Below are 14,517 nucleotides of genomic sequence, written 5' to 3' on the forward strand. Positions count from 1 at the left end.
ATTCTGATGCTTTTTATAGGCACTCGCGCCGCAACGTCTCTTCGAAATTAAAACAGCTCCCGCTATGTAATAAAATATTGATTCCTTACGCGTTATCTGTATAGTCTTCCCTGATTACACGTCGTCCCCCTTCCGTATTTCCGCAAATAGTAAATTTAAACACAAATACCGCATTATAACAGCGCTACAAAGAAAATGGTAAAAAAAAAAATCTCCAAACAATGAGAGAGGATCGTCAGTGTTAGTGGGTTATCCGGACAGCGCGGACTGCGCGTAGTTACGAAGCGCGGGGTCCATATAATCGATACTCCAGTACTTCAAATGTCTCCGCGGACAGATACGAAGGCGAGAACGAGAAAGGCCAGGAGCGAGAAAAACGGGATGAAAAAACAAGACGGGATGAAACACGGCACGCTTGCTGTTCTATTTGATAGCCGAACGGATAAAAAGTCATTGGCACGAACGACTGGACGACGTTAACGAGTTTCATCTTTTACGATTTGTTCGTAGTTTGAATTGTTCTCTCTGTCTTTATGCCACCGCTCGCGCGCCACTCTCGCGACAATACATATTTTATATACCTTTCGCTATACTGAGCGATTTGATCGCCAGCGATATTTACGAGCCCAACGATTTTATCCATTTTACAATACGATGCAATATGGTATAATATAGTACAATTTAGTTCACCGCACTCTGTGTTAATTAGTAACTATCATTAACAAAATATTTATAAGAATATTTAGCACTACTTTTATACATATATGTATATGTATATTTTTAGACAAGACAATATTTTAGGTGTTATTTAGACAATATTTCACACTTATAGATCTTAAGTGTTTTTTGGGCTAGAAATTGTGACATTTCCGTGATGTGAAACTCTTTCAAATGTAAGACTCTGCTGCGTGGTAGGGCATGTGTGCCATAAATTTCAAACTGCCAAGGCGGTAATACGAATAACAGATACGGAACCTCATGCATTATTCAAGGAAAAACAGAAAGGTAAAAGATATACGGCGCGATACGAAGAGATGCGTAAAATCTCAGAAAATAGAGTTGCGTTCGAAATAATCGCGTTATTTGTTTACAAAATATCGCAGGGATATTAACGCGTCCGTTCTTACGAAAAGGCAGAAATCCTCTGACCGCGCACACAATCGTATGATTACAACGTAATGAATCACATTCCTGGAATGTATTTGGTGTACATTGAAATTAGCGGTCTCAGGGAAATAGATTAGCGGTTCCAAACGAATTAAGCGAGAAATACTGGGACAACCTCGCGTCGCACAAGATTAGTTGCTAGTGTAGTCGGCCTAACGCGATTCTCGATTTTGCGAGATTAGGCGCTTATCGAGGCGTATATGGGAAATGCACATTTGCTTCGATAAATTGTGCATAAATTCATGAGCCAAGGCATTAATGACTCTGTGTGTACAAGAGCGTTCCGAGCGACGCGAGGGTACCACAATGCGGTGACTTCGATCAAACGCACCGATTACCTTAATCGGTGATTAATTTATCAACTAGTACCTGTATGTGAAAAAGAAAAGATTAGATTAAGAACGGTAAATTATACGGTCAGAAGTTTTGCTTTACGCAATTCTGTCAATTAATCCGGGCAATTAAACGGGCCTGATTTTTTTTGCCTAAGTGTTCACCTGGAATAATTTTTACACCCCAAATAAAAATCATTGTTATTAATTACATATTAGATATTTTTAATCGTTCTATAATTTATTAATATTTGAGGACAATATACGTACATAGATCTTTTGAAAAAAGTAAGGAGAAACCAAAAAAATATTTAAAGAACGACAGAAGCACATTAAAATTGTTGTGACGTGAGCTTAATTTTTTTCAATACCGAGGTATAAAAATCATCCCAGGCATCCGTTTCCGGGGTTAAACCGAGTTAATTAATAACCGGAGTTCGAAGTCGTCCTGAGAGGCTGAAACGAATGGACTATATATAGCGCCAGGAAGGACCAGATTCGCCTCCGTCTTTCAACGAGACGAGGCTTCCGACTTGGTCGCTTCTTATCGCTCCTCGCTATCGTAATTCACCCTGGTTGAAGTAGCACGGTTCGAGATAACGCGGTAACGATCGTTCACCATCGGTCTTTATCTACGTTGGTGCGCGGGCCATCGATATCTCGCCGTGTGTGCCCAATCTCGAAACCGTGTTACGCGGGCCGACGAGCGGTCGCGTCCTTAATATCGCCACCCCCTCCCACCAACCGTTCTACCTGCGTTCGCCAAGCGGCGAATGGTGCCAGGTGCAACGACTAGGCCGACGTAGAGCGACATTAAAACGCTGCCGCATTGCCGATGTCGTGCCGGCCGTAACCGCGGCACGCGGGGTACGCGTCCTTTCTCTCTCGTTCTTCACCCTCTCCGTCTCTATACCTCCTCCCTCGTTCGCGCACCCTCGGTACACAGGCCACCGACTTTCTGAACCTTAAGGGGTGGACGGTTTATCGACCTGATGTTGCCAGTCAGGCCTACCACCCTTAATCCCGTGTATACTTCAATCACATGTTGTTCCGATAAGCACTCGGAAATTAGGCCTCGCTATTTCTACGTTATCCTTCTTGGCGTCGGGCAAACATCTCTCCGGCTGATTCAGCCGGTAGGCCGCCGCCTTCGAGATGGATAGCTATATAAATATTATCATCTTGACGAAAAGAACCCCTAAATGAACAATTTTCGGAATTACAGGGGATTTTATTGCAAAACACATGAGGATCCGCTTGTGGGGGGGCTGGGTCGAGTTTTCGTGGTAAAAATTGTTTACCGAGTCTCGTTTCAATCATTTGGAATGCGTCAAACTGATGATTAGAGATGAGAATTTTACTATAAGTTTTTTTGTAATAAGAATACAGCAAATAAATATCGCAGAGTGAAAGATATCCCTCGTTAAAGCGGCTCATCAAATATCGCGTAAAACTATCCGTTCTTCAAGATCACCTTTCTCGCCGCGCCATTTCCCGCCCCGTCGCCGCGTAGCAACGGGCAACCCAGTTGAAACGAACCGCCGCAGTGACAACGACAACGACGACAATAAACGACGATGGGATCGCGCGATCGCGCGAAATTGGAGCGTCGCGTTCGCGTGGATCGCCGCGCCGAGTCCCCCCTTTCCCGATGGTACATACATCAATAGGAATAATACGGGGAAGTGCGCGGCGATGCGGCAAGAGATACGTACAGGTAGACCGGGGAAGTTTAACGACCTTACAACCCTCGCAAGTAGCGGGATCGATGGTCTCGGAACTCCGGGGGCGAACTCTCATCCGTGGCTCGGAGCGCGCGGCCCGGTCGCTTCCGCCGTCGTGGGCCGTGTCCTACTTTCATCACGGTTCGCCGTCGCGCCCGTTGTTGCCCCGTGGTCCTGCTTTTCACATCGTGTCACGGCATTGCACGACCCGACACCCCGACGGTCGCCCGACGGTTCGCGGATACGCGCCGTGACACACGATCGCGCGACGTGGTCTCTGCATTCACTCTATGTTCGGCTCGACTGAAGAACCTGATCCGCTTCCGATTTAATTTAAAAGTACAATGTTATTAATGCAGAATCAATTCACTGACAGATATATATATATTTTTTTAATAAAAGAATTTGTTAATTAAAATTTTCAAATATAGGAATGATCCTTTCATATTTGAGCATTTCCTTAAATGATGCGCTAATAGCTTAATAAACCGAAAAATATATCTCACCTATGAAAACATTTTGTGTGTCTGTTTATTTCATTCTTGCGTTATATCATTACAGGCATACACTGTTGCGTGAACGTATTAATTTATGTGTGGGTTGCTTATCAGTAAAAATCTTTAAATATGGTATATAATATAGGAATGAAATGTGCTAAGAGCGCAGATATGTAAATATTTTCCGTCGCGACCAGATCAAAATAACTTATATACAATTTTAATTACAAAATATCGACATATAATATGTAAAATCGATATATACTTCAATTTTGTCTCATCCAACAAAAAACATTTTTTTTTTTTTTAAATAGACAACTTTCAATATTTTTACAACATGACTCAGATAACATTAGGCATCGAAAATTCCGTGTCACGTGATTAGCAATTTTCGAAGCAAAACCATATTTATTTTTGTTATCACACCATATAATCTTTTGGCAAGCGCTCATTGCAATACCATATGCATCTGTATACATGTGCTAACTCTTGGCGCAAGCATTGTATATGTTACGATGTGTATATTGCACACATACTTTTGGATAAATTCATGCGATATGATGTCCATTAAAATTGTATGTATACCTCTATTAAAATATTTGCTATTTATCATTTGACCATTCTTGATTTAATCAAGCGTAATCTGTGAGTAAAAATTACGTACGTTATACGGCAGTAATATTTATCATGCATGAAAAAGGAACACGTATATATCTCTTTTCTTGGCAGATTCGTTAAATCCATCCAATGGCGATGTAATCAGTTTTCTTTAAAATTCCAATTAAAAATATCTTACCGCGTTGCCATTTTATCTACGTATTTTAATACGAATATTCTCCGAGTTAAGGTATAATTTTTATATTAAGCAAAGCTCTATTTCTTTTTATGGATTTACGGTATTAGAAGCTACTCTTAATGCTTCGCTTATCGCATTAATATTAAAGTCAAATATTTCAATAAATTAATAATTTTGATTTGCCCTGTTTCCTTGGTTACTACTTCTACACTAATAACTCGCGAGAAAATTATTCCCATCTAAATAGTTTTTGATACTAAATCATAAAATAGTTTGCAACGTTATACGCATGTAAATTTACGGTATTATCATTGAGTTGCCAGTTACCAGTTACTAAGTTACTAAAAAATCGCAATAACATCTTCGATCGCGTCTATCACATACTTATTATGCATAATTACCTTGTAGTTCACGTTTACATATCAAGATCAAATATCAGATCATTCTTAAATTCCAACTGAACTGCATCTTTCGTGGCTTTAGTCGAGGTATCGGCTTGAACATCTTCGGTGGGTTTTTCTTCAAAGCTAGACTTACGCTTATGCGAAGAATGTTTATCATCGGCGTTCGATTTTGTGATTTCTATGTTGGCGGTTCTTTGTTGCCGCGAATGTTTGTCTCGAGCAAGTATGGGTTTCACGTTGTCAAAAGTTTCCTCACTCGGCGAACGTTTATAATCTACTTTATATTTGTCACGCTCTTCGGTTTCAGAATTCTCACTTTCGCTTAGTCGGCGATCATGCGCGCGTTTCTTGTTGCGCAGTTTACGTTGGTTCTTCTTTCGCTGTCCAAGAATACTCGAATTAGACCTAAAAAAAAACAAATTATGCAAATAAGTTTATTGATATTGCTTGTAAAAGACCGCAGTTGCGAAATCATAAGGCAAAATTATCTTTATATAGATATTACTTTTTCTCTCTTAAGATAATTTAAGAATAATTCTTAATTAAACGTAGATTATTCTTTGTCACACATACCTAAATAACTGCCGCGAAACTACATCGTTAAACCGTACAGTCTTCTTTAAACTGGAACAATCCGATTCAGAATTGATATCGTGTACGGAATCGTAATGATCATAATGATAATCTGTACACGATGCAGGTAGACTGTTTTCGTCGGCGCTCGATTCGGACATGGAACGCGAGAAATCGCGAGCGCGACGTGACTTTAATATTCCTTTCGAGTGCCTCGCACTACTACCACTGCTATTGCTTGCCAATTCATCTCCGCTGCTTTCCGAGACCGATCTGGCTTTCTCAATGACGAGCTTCTTCTCTTGCCGTCGTTTCACGACTCTTGCGTTTGCTTCGTGCTCCTCTTCGTCATCAGAATCCTGCTGATTTGGACGAATATTTATAACGACACCGTCATCTTGCGGCTGTACAGAAATTTGCCTTTCCACCTGAGATTCGCCTTTCGGACAGGACTGTAAAAATATTTTACTTATTATAGACAATGCATATAACTCTCTCTTATGTTCTTTTTGTTATGCAATATATTTAAATGTTTTACCATTAATTCTTTAAACTTGTTCGTAAATGACGCTGCTGTTGGAAGATCTTTCCCCTCCATGAACTCTGTGTCCACTCCAACGAAATATTGTGCTATGTTCTCAATATCCTTTACCGTGATGCTAAATACAACATTATTATCCCATGGTTCAATCGTAAGAGTTTCCGGCTCGACACAGCCGTCTCCTATTTTAAGACACAGCGAATAATATTGAGGAAAAAATCCAGCACCCATAGATGTCAACAAGATACGTAGCCCTACATTATTATCTAAAATTTTGTGGCGTATCCCACTCGGATTCACATTTTTTACATTTATAACAATGGCTAACTGATTATTGTAAATGTTACAGGTATAAGGAGGAAGATTGTACTTAATATTAGGATTTATAAATGCATCAGCTGTTTCGATCGTTTTACTAGTCCGTAAAGCAGTATCTTCACACTTATCCGTTACTTCACTCGCTTTATTCAATTCTTTATCTTTGCACGCGTTTTTAAACTCTTCCACTAGTTTTATTTTGTTATTAGACAAGTCTTTTTCGTCATCCTCGGACGTTACTAATACACCACTGTTTTGATCGCTATCGCCCCCGTTATCTACCGGCATCGATGGCGGAACGACTGGTAAAGTTACGATTAATTTTTTGTACTTTGGATCAAATTTAGCATTCCCCCTATCTCCGTCCACGCGACATGGTATTGGGAGATTCAGGAAATACTTTGCAGGGTTGTCGCTTTTCAAAGTAAGAGACCGTTCGTGTATATCGAGCGTCGCATCGTTAGCACTCTTCAACAGAGGCAGATGTACGGTAATCACTATTCTTTTAGGGACTGTGGCAAACATCCTTGCGTCTCGGTTTAAAGCAAAATCTTCCATTTCCAAATCGGACTGATGTTTTATGGTATACGTAGGAGTAGTGTATTTTTCATCCACAGGCTTCCGTTGCTCGTCCTTGTAATAAGCGGTGGTCGGCGGGGCACGTTTCGGCTTCTCCTCCCTCTGCTTCAAATGGCTCTCGCGACACTCGTCGTAACTCGACATTATCTTCTGATAGATCTCCGGTTCTATGTCCAGCGGTTCCGTTGACGGCGTTTCCGAAGGTTTTCTGATCACCGTGGGATGCGTCATCCCTTTAAAGCTGATCTTGGGAAACTTCAGATTCTTCCTGTCCAGCTTCACCTGGCGAGACGCAGAGAAGTACGCGTCAGAAACAGAAAAAGTAAAATTTTAGCGCAAAGATTTAGACGAGGCCTGGGCAACTTCAAGCTCCAGAGAGTCACGATACTTCTCCCTTTTCCCCATTCTCCATAGACGACAACCAGGACGGTCTACGTACGTTTGCGCCAATGTGTCAATAGACCCCAGGCATCGTAATCATCCTTCGTCCGAAGGAGAACAAGGAAACTCCCCTCTCCGTGGATGAAAAGGGAGGAGTGTCGTGGTTCTGACACTTAGATATACCTTGAAGTTACTCTCCACGCCGTCCATCGCCGTGTCGTTGACAATCTCGCGGAATCGCGCGTTCTTGGACGCCAGGTAGATGGTGTCCGGATGGAAGACCACGTCGTACACCACGCATCGCACGTTCTTCTTGTCGAGGTCATAACGGGGCGGTATCAGGGTGTACGGGATGGACCACTGCAGGCCGCGGTGGCCCTGTTCGTACGAAGGCTGGCTGGTGGGCCGCGCGACAACCTCGTTCTTGCTGATGTTCAAGAAGCACTTCCTGTCGCCGTCCACGCTGGTCTTAATGACGTAACCGGGCTCGGGGTTAACGAACGTCACGTCTACGCCCCGCTGCTTCTCGAGCTGGGTGATCTCTTTCTCGTAAATCTTTCGGTTGTCCGGGTCGGTCACCTCTTCCGCGTACTCGATCAGCAGCTTGCGAAACTCCTCCTTCTTCAGGCAGTCGGTTATGTTTCTCAATTCCTCGCGCGACACGTCGAAATCCTCCCAATCATTTCTACGCCGCTCGTACACGTCCATCTTTATGTTGCGCGTGTTTACAAATAGACCCGTCGGTAGAGAGATTGAGAGATACAGATATCGCGGAGAAGAGCGTGACACGTGGACCGCGGCGCCACCGCACCGGCCGGTCCCGGCACCGGCTTGCACCGCGTCCGTTCGATCACTTTCCTATCGCGCGCGCGCGTCGAGGAATTTCTCCTCGCTCGAATCTTCAAATGGGCAACGCAAATCCGTGGAGAACGGATTTTGCAAAAGCACACGTCTCTGCTACGTATATTTCAGCGGAACAGCGGAAATGTGACAGAATCTGTCAACGGGATCGATTGACTGCGAGAACCGAATCAGAGTCCATCACATTTTGTAATTATAATTTAACGATATATCTTATCGTTAATTAAATCGCTACGAAATTCTGATAGATTCTGCTTGATTTCTTGCAATCGGATGCCGAGAGATTCTGCGGATGCAGTTGATGCTAAATCTGCTGGAAATTTGCTAGTATATACACGGTTAAAAATATTTTCTTGCTCGAGTGGAGTTTTTGCTTTTCTTATTTCCTCGCGGAGATTTTCGAGTCGGTCAAATACCCGCGCATATATAATACTGGTTAATCCAGCGGGATATCTGAACGGGATGTCTCAAAATGACACGATCACTCTGTGGGAAATGTGGAATTGGGGGCTTTTTAACACGCGCGCGAGCATCGATTGTATTAAAAAATGTACGACAAAGTGTTAATTAAAAAAAAAAACGTATATATATATTAATTTATAAAAACTAACTGCAACAACATTGAACATTAAACAATATGTTTCTATCACTATAATTCCGTTATTTATTTAAGAATATTGAATAACCGTTTCTTTTTGTGCCCGTTCTTCCAATTTGGAATCGTAATCAAGCACATAAAAAATTTTACTTCGCGTTATACGAATATCTCAATTATATCCCGCAAAAAATTGAAATTTTGTAATGTGGACTCAGCCGGAGAGAATCACACGACAATTCCGGCGAAGCGTTCAAAGCCCGACACGAGAAATGAATCGAGGAGTTCGCAGACATGGCGGGACGAAGCAATTATATCAGCCGCGAATATCGCAACGAAGCTGCAATTAATTCACACGTGCCGTACAAATACCTTCGCCTCGACGTCTCCGGCTCGGGCGAGCGATTCGCACGGCACGTTTATTCCGACACTCGATTCGGCGCGTACTCGCGTATAGTCGATTCTGTCCGTCGTCCGATTATTTCCGCGGCCCGCGGAACGAGGAAGCAAGTGTGCCAATCGCAGGAACGAGTGCGTTCCGAATAACACGGTATCACGGAGCACAAACACTTCACACCTGGTCCAAAATTTATCGAGAAAATGACTACGTAACTTCCACAGGTAACGGTGCTCCGAGCGTCGACGGAAACAAGTGGCAAGGCACCTCACCGACGAAAATAATCGGCCGCGCGGCGAGTTTGAACGTACGCTGCTTTCGAATTCAACGATCGCGCCCTAGTATGATGGAGCGGCCGAACGTGATTGGCCGAATCTGAGGGCTCGACTCGCGAGCCAATCGCGTTCGACTGTGCGGTGCGGCGCGGCGGCAGCGGCGCGGCCGGCAAGTATGTACGACGTACGACAGTACGACGTAAACACGTGTGTCGCGCTCGTGTAATTTCTTTCTCGTAAACGAAAAGAAATCCGGTTACGCGGGGTGTCGCAAAGTAAACGCCGAATATTCCGTTCCTTCTTGCGTCGAGCGTGGTCGAGTGAAACGAGTGGGAATGCTGTCGTTGGGCGTATCACCCTCCCGGCTGTGATTTGGCGGATCTCCTGCGATGCTCCGTGATCGGTGAGTAAATTTTACACGAGAAATAAATGTTTTGAAGCGCGATACATCCTAATCTTTGATCGAATCGTTGCCCCGCGTGTCGCAGGGTGACGATAACCTCGAAATTCGCGTCTCTCGTCTCCGTCTCGATTTCTACTCCGAACGCGTGACTCGCGTGGGAAAAGGCTTCGGTAAATAGCTTGAATTTCTCGTTAAGCGTGGGAATTAATAATTAATTGAGTGATTGAAGAGAACGATCGCGAACGAGGGAGCGAGCTTGCTTCGAAACGCATGCGAACGTCGAGAGTGCGAACAAGCTCAAAGTGTGCGAATACAATTTCGTTTTTCGTTAAAGAACGGGCACATAATTCGCTCGTTCGCGTATAATTCGTTGTAAATATTTCAAATTTATTTGTACGAGTGCGTCTTTATTCCTCATAACCTCTACCGTTGCGTACAGTTGTATTTGTATTAAACACGTACGTACGGTGTATATAGTTTGCTATGAAATATAATGCAACTTCGTTAAATAACTTTAAGAAAATTAACGTTAAATTGTATCGTTCGTAAAAACTTGCTCGCGATCGTTCTCGCAGCGTGATAATCGCGCATACAATAAAAGCCGATGAACCGTCGCCGCCAAGATACTTAAAAATTATAAAGCATTCTCTGTTGCTCGTTCTCCAATTATTATTCGTTTTGCTTAAAAAATTAATTTTCCACAAACGAGCCTATTGCTTCGCATTTCATGAAAAACGTAATAATAAAATGTTTCGCAAAATGTTACCGTGCAGAATTGCGCGTGATCGTCACATTAAATTAATTATATGCGTAATCACGTAAAATACATTGAAAGGAACGTGAGAGAAAGAGAAGACCTCGAAGTAAATCGTTTTATTTTTTTTTTAAACGTAGACTCATGTAAAAATTAATTCACAAAGCGCTAAATATTTTAGAACAGCTCAGGTGTCCCATAACGAGTATGACATTTTTTCTTTAATTTTTGGTTTCTCGTAGAAAATCATTTTGCTGTGAAACAGAATTATCAAAGATTGTGAATGTAACGTGTTACACCGAGGAAATATTCATGGGGACATGGATATGTAGATACAATGTACATACACGTCTCAAGCCTTGAATACAAAGGAATAGGGAATAAGAGAAGCAACAGAAATATCAATTCTTCCAATAAATGATAAAATATTAAAATAGTCTTGCACTACTGCGAAATATATATCGTTTGATAAAATATAATAAATAAATCATAATATAATAAAATAAAATAATTAATATAATAAGATTAATATAATGATTAATATAATACAATAAGATAATATAATAAAATATTAGATAATATAATAAAAAAAGAAGAGTCGATCAGTTTCTCTCTCTTTCTCTCTCTCTCTCTCTCTCTCTCTCTCTCTCTCTCTCTCTCTCTCTCTCTCTCTCTCTCTCTCAAGAAGGGTCTTTCTTTATTATGCAATAAAGAAAATAAATTTCTCTGACATTTCATTTGTATATTCATATTTTTAATAAAGTTACATTATATTTCATAGCAAACCGTACATCGCGTACGTTTAATACAAATGCAACTCTATGCAAAACACATTTTGCTGCTCCATTTTTGTACGTCACATATTTTCGCGTAGCAAAATAGTTATTTACGATGCAGCGCCTCGTCCGTGTAAATCAATCGATTCGATTCATTTCTTGCCGTTTAACATGAAGGAAAGGAAGATTAGATTAGAGACAAGGAATGATATAGCTCGAAATTTTGCCAATTCTGCCGATTGAATTAGTCGCCGGTTAAGTTAATCCGGGTTCAATTGAAGTCGCCCTTAAGGATTAGTCATAGTATATAGACACAGAGCCGCGAACGGCGAACGTGTTCGCCCGTTGCAATATGCATATTGGAAAGTGAAATGTTGCGTTTCACCCAATCAACCGATCGGTGGGGGTCGTAGGCTGCGGCGAAGATGTAGGGATCACGCAGTTTGCGGTGTTTGACCCACTAACATTCTCCTCAGTTACTCGGCGCGGCGGCCCCGATAATCCGCGCGTGCTGAGTATCTGTGAAATTACATCGAAGACACTCGACAGTAAAAAATAAAAAAAAAAAAAAATAAAAAAAAATGCGTCGACATCACGGTCTCCTGTTATCACTCTCGACGTGCCTGGCGATGGTTCTCATCGTTCTGAACACGCGGTCGTTCACGGAATTACTCGGCACCGCGATCATCGCCGAGAAACGTAGCGCGTTGACGGAGCAAGAAGTATCGCGCGCCGATGATCGATGGACCATCCGCAGCCAGGTGAAAACTGTACCTCTAAATATATGTCTGTAATAAATAAGACTAAATAAGGCACAACGTCGATTGTATATTAATGTGGCATGAACTAGAAAAATTGACGAATCCCGTCATTGACGTCATCTCAGAATGTCCCCGCTCGAATCTTATGGTCGTGTACGTTTAAATGTATTCTATATATCTAGATTTAATTATTTAATTAGTGAGCGCGGCGGAGATGCAGCCTCCGAGCAATGCGTGTGTGTGCACCGGAGATCACTTGTGCTTGCGCAACGGAGAGTGCATTCTTCGAGCATGAGTATGGAGCGAAAGCGCGTCGTTCGTCTTTCGTGTTATTATACGGAATCATAATCACGCCGGTCGCCGAACGTGATCGGCAATTTGTGTACAATTAATTCCGCGCGATTAAATTATAATTGGCCAAAACTAAAATGGTCGAAACGTCATGACGATTATAATTGATAGCGTTAGGTTGAATAAAAAAAAAATTACTGTTAATTCCGCGTAACCGTATTCCGACTTCGGCTTTTCGCGATTGTTTACGATTGTTTAACTGTCGAACAGGCACGCCGGTACGTCACACCGTCCCTCGCTGAATTGGGCGACTTGCCGTACAAGCACAAGCACGTTCTCATGCTGACACGCATACCTGGTGCGGGCGCCGAGCTGATGGTCCTGATCCTGCAGCGGTTGCAAGGGTACAACGCTTTCAAGCACATACGTCTACCACCAGGCGATCGTGGACTCTTGTCAACTTCGCAGCAGGTGAAAAAGAATTTTTCCTGACTTCTATCCGAGACTCGAACGTTGACTGACCTTACGAATAATTTAAATAAAAATTTTTTTATTTGCGATATTTCACGAAAGTTTTTCGTCGCAAACCGTAAGATATTTTTCATTCGACAGGAGTTGCTGGTGGAAGAAATTACAGGTATCGTCAGACAAGAAGCTATTCCCTTAACTTTCGATGGGGACGTAAGATTCCTGAATTTTTCGGAATTTGGACGGCAAGGGCCTACCTTTATATCTTTAGTAAGAGATCCTTTGGACCCACGAATCTGGCAAAGGTATATGCACATATATTCAAGTTTCCCCCGCTATCCGAAAGTAGAGAGAGTTCCTACGTAAGGCGAAAAGGCGTAAAAAACGAAGAAGCAATTACTATTAATTTATATGGAAAAATTTTTTTTCGTAAAAGCGCGAATCTTTTTGGATTTCTTTTCGCTAACAGATATTAATGTACCTACCAATGTACCTTTCCAAAAACGGGGGTATATATATATCTTTTTTATATTTATAAAAATCGAGGGAAGGGAGAGAATGAAAGGTAACAAAGTTTTACAATGAAGCAACGGTATTGTTTTAACATGATTTAGGAATAAAAAAGGAGAGGAAGAGATGCTTTATCGTGGGGTTATACCTTATTTTTGTGGGCAGGATCCGCGTTGTATGTAAGTATTAACATCTTTGTCAGTTCAAATAAATCTGATTGCGTATAATCTCACGTAACATTTTATTGAGTAGCGAAGCATCTCTGTTAATTTGTCCGAACGCGCTGAGCGAGGATAAGAATTTTTGCGAAAAAGAAGTAGTAGAGTGGCTGCTATTGATTTTTACTGTACATGTGTTTTCCTCTAGGGAACAAAATAATACGTGGGCGACGGAACGAGCTAAAGCAAATGTTATTCGATGGTATCCTGTTGTTGGCATATTGGATTACATGGAGGAATCGCTAAACGCGCTTGCAGCCGAATTTCCCTATTTTTTCAAGGGCGCTATACGTGTCTATGATCATTTTCGTAAGTACTCGTATAAATATTTGCCGTCCACATATCTATGTAGTGTAATTTTATCGATTGAGCATTCCGTCTGTCATTCTTTCACACCCGTTTTTTATATACAGGACCAAAGGAGAAGCACCCGTCCATTTTTTCGGCAACTTTAAAACTACGAGTTAAAGACGTGGCCTTGAGAAAAGTACTCGCACAGGAGGTAGAATTTTATCAATGGCTGAAAACCCGACTTCTCGATAAAGATTTCAGCAACGGCTGAAAATACAGTCCGATAAAAATGGATAAAATCTTCTAAAATAATAATCGCGACATTTCACGAATCTTCCTAAAAGGACTAAAATAGAAAAATAAATTTTTAAAGTCGTTTCGCTCATAATTTCGTAGTTGTTATACCAAAGAAGCAAATGTGAACTTCTCGTGCCATCTAGAGTTTGATTCTGTAACCATTTACATCATCCTACGTAGAGGGTAACTCTTCGTCAACTACTACGGTACGTAAATTGTATGCGATTTTAACGAATTGTAGCGTATCTTGGAATAATCATGATAACTTGATGTGCATGCAGTAGAACGCATTCGCACATTATGAATAA

The 14,517-nt window shown here is 41.7% G+C and overlaps 3 protein-coding genes across 5 annotated transcripts in view; 1 reads left to right on the plus strand and 2 right to left on the minus strand.

The window, feature by feature from the left end:
- The window catches only part of Elk (Eag-like K[+] channel), a 34,610-nt gene extending 29,557 nt beyond the window's left edge, over positions 1-5,053 (minus strand). Inside the window, exon 1 of one of the 2 annotated variants that reach the window (XM_077401217.1) lies at positions 4,918-5,053. The gene's annotated coding sequence lies outside the window, so the exon portion shown is untranslated. Of the gene's footprint in view, positions 1-3,214; positions 3,544-4,917 lie in introns of those variants that run through there. The other variant, XM_077401216.1, reaches the window with a different exon arrangement.
- Nop17l (PIH1 domain-containing protein Nop17-like) lies at positions 3,726-8,084 on the minus strand. The gene is made up of 4 exons (XM_077401222.1): positions 7,496-8,084; positions 6,032-7,213; positions 5,494-5,945; positions 3,726-5,325 (listed from the first exon to the last, which is right to left on the minus strand). Exons 1-4 carry the CDS (start codon positions 8,018-8,020, stop codon positions 4,932-4,934), a joined length of 2,553 nt encoding a protein of 850 aa, XP_077257348.1. The 5' UTR covers positions 8,021-8,084; the 3' UTR covers positions 3,726-4,931.
- A 3,512-nt stretch (positions 8,085-11,596) lies between these two features.
- On the plus strand, positions 11,597-14,447 carry LOC143894682 (uronyl 2-sulfotransferase). 2 transcript variants are annotated; one of them, XM_077401208.1, is made up of 7 exons: positions 11,597-12,134; positions 12,696-12,896; positions 13,038-13,198; positions 13,508-13,582; positions 13,770-13,930; positions 14,035-14,123; positions 14,309-14,447. In XM_077401208.1, exons 1-7 carry the CDS (start codon positions 11,955-11,957, stop codon positions 14,357-14,359), a joined length of 918 nt encoding a protein of 305 aa, XP_077257334.1. In that variant the 5' UTR covers positions 11,597-11,954; the 3' UTR covers positions 14,360-14,447. The 2 variants fall into 2 exon arrangements, with proteins under 2 accessions (XP_077257334.1, XP_077257333.1); XM_077401207.1 differs by having other exon boundaries at positions 11,600-12,134; positions 14,035-14,366.
- The last annotated feature ends 70 nt before the right edge of the window (positions 14,448-14,517 follow it).

This window comes from Temnothorax americanus, unplaced genomic scaffold (assembly GCF_048541705.1).
Source record: "Temnothorax americanus isolate GAGA-0224 unplaced genomic scaffold, ASM4854170v1 Scaffold14, whole genome shotgun sequence".
NCBI lineage: Eukaryota > Metazoa > Arthropoda > Insecta > Hymenoptera > Formicidae > Temnothorax > Temnothorax americanus.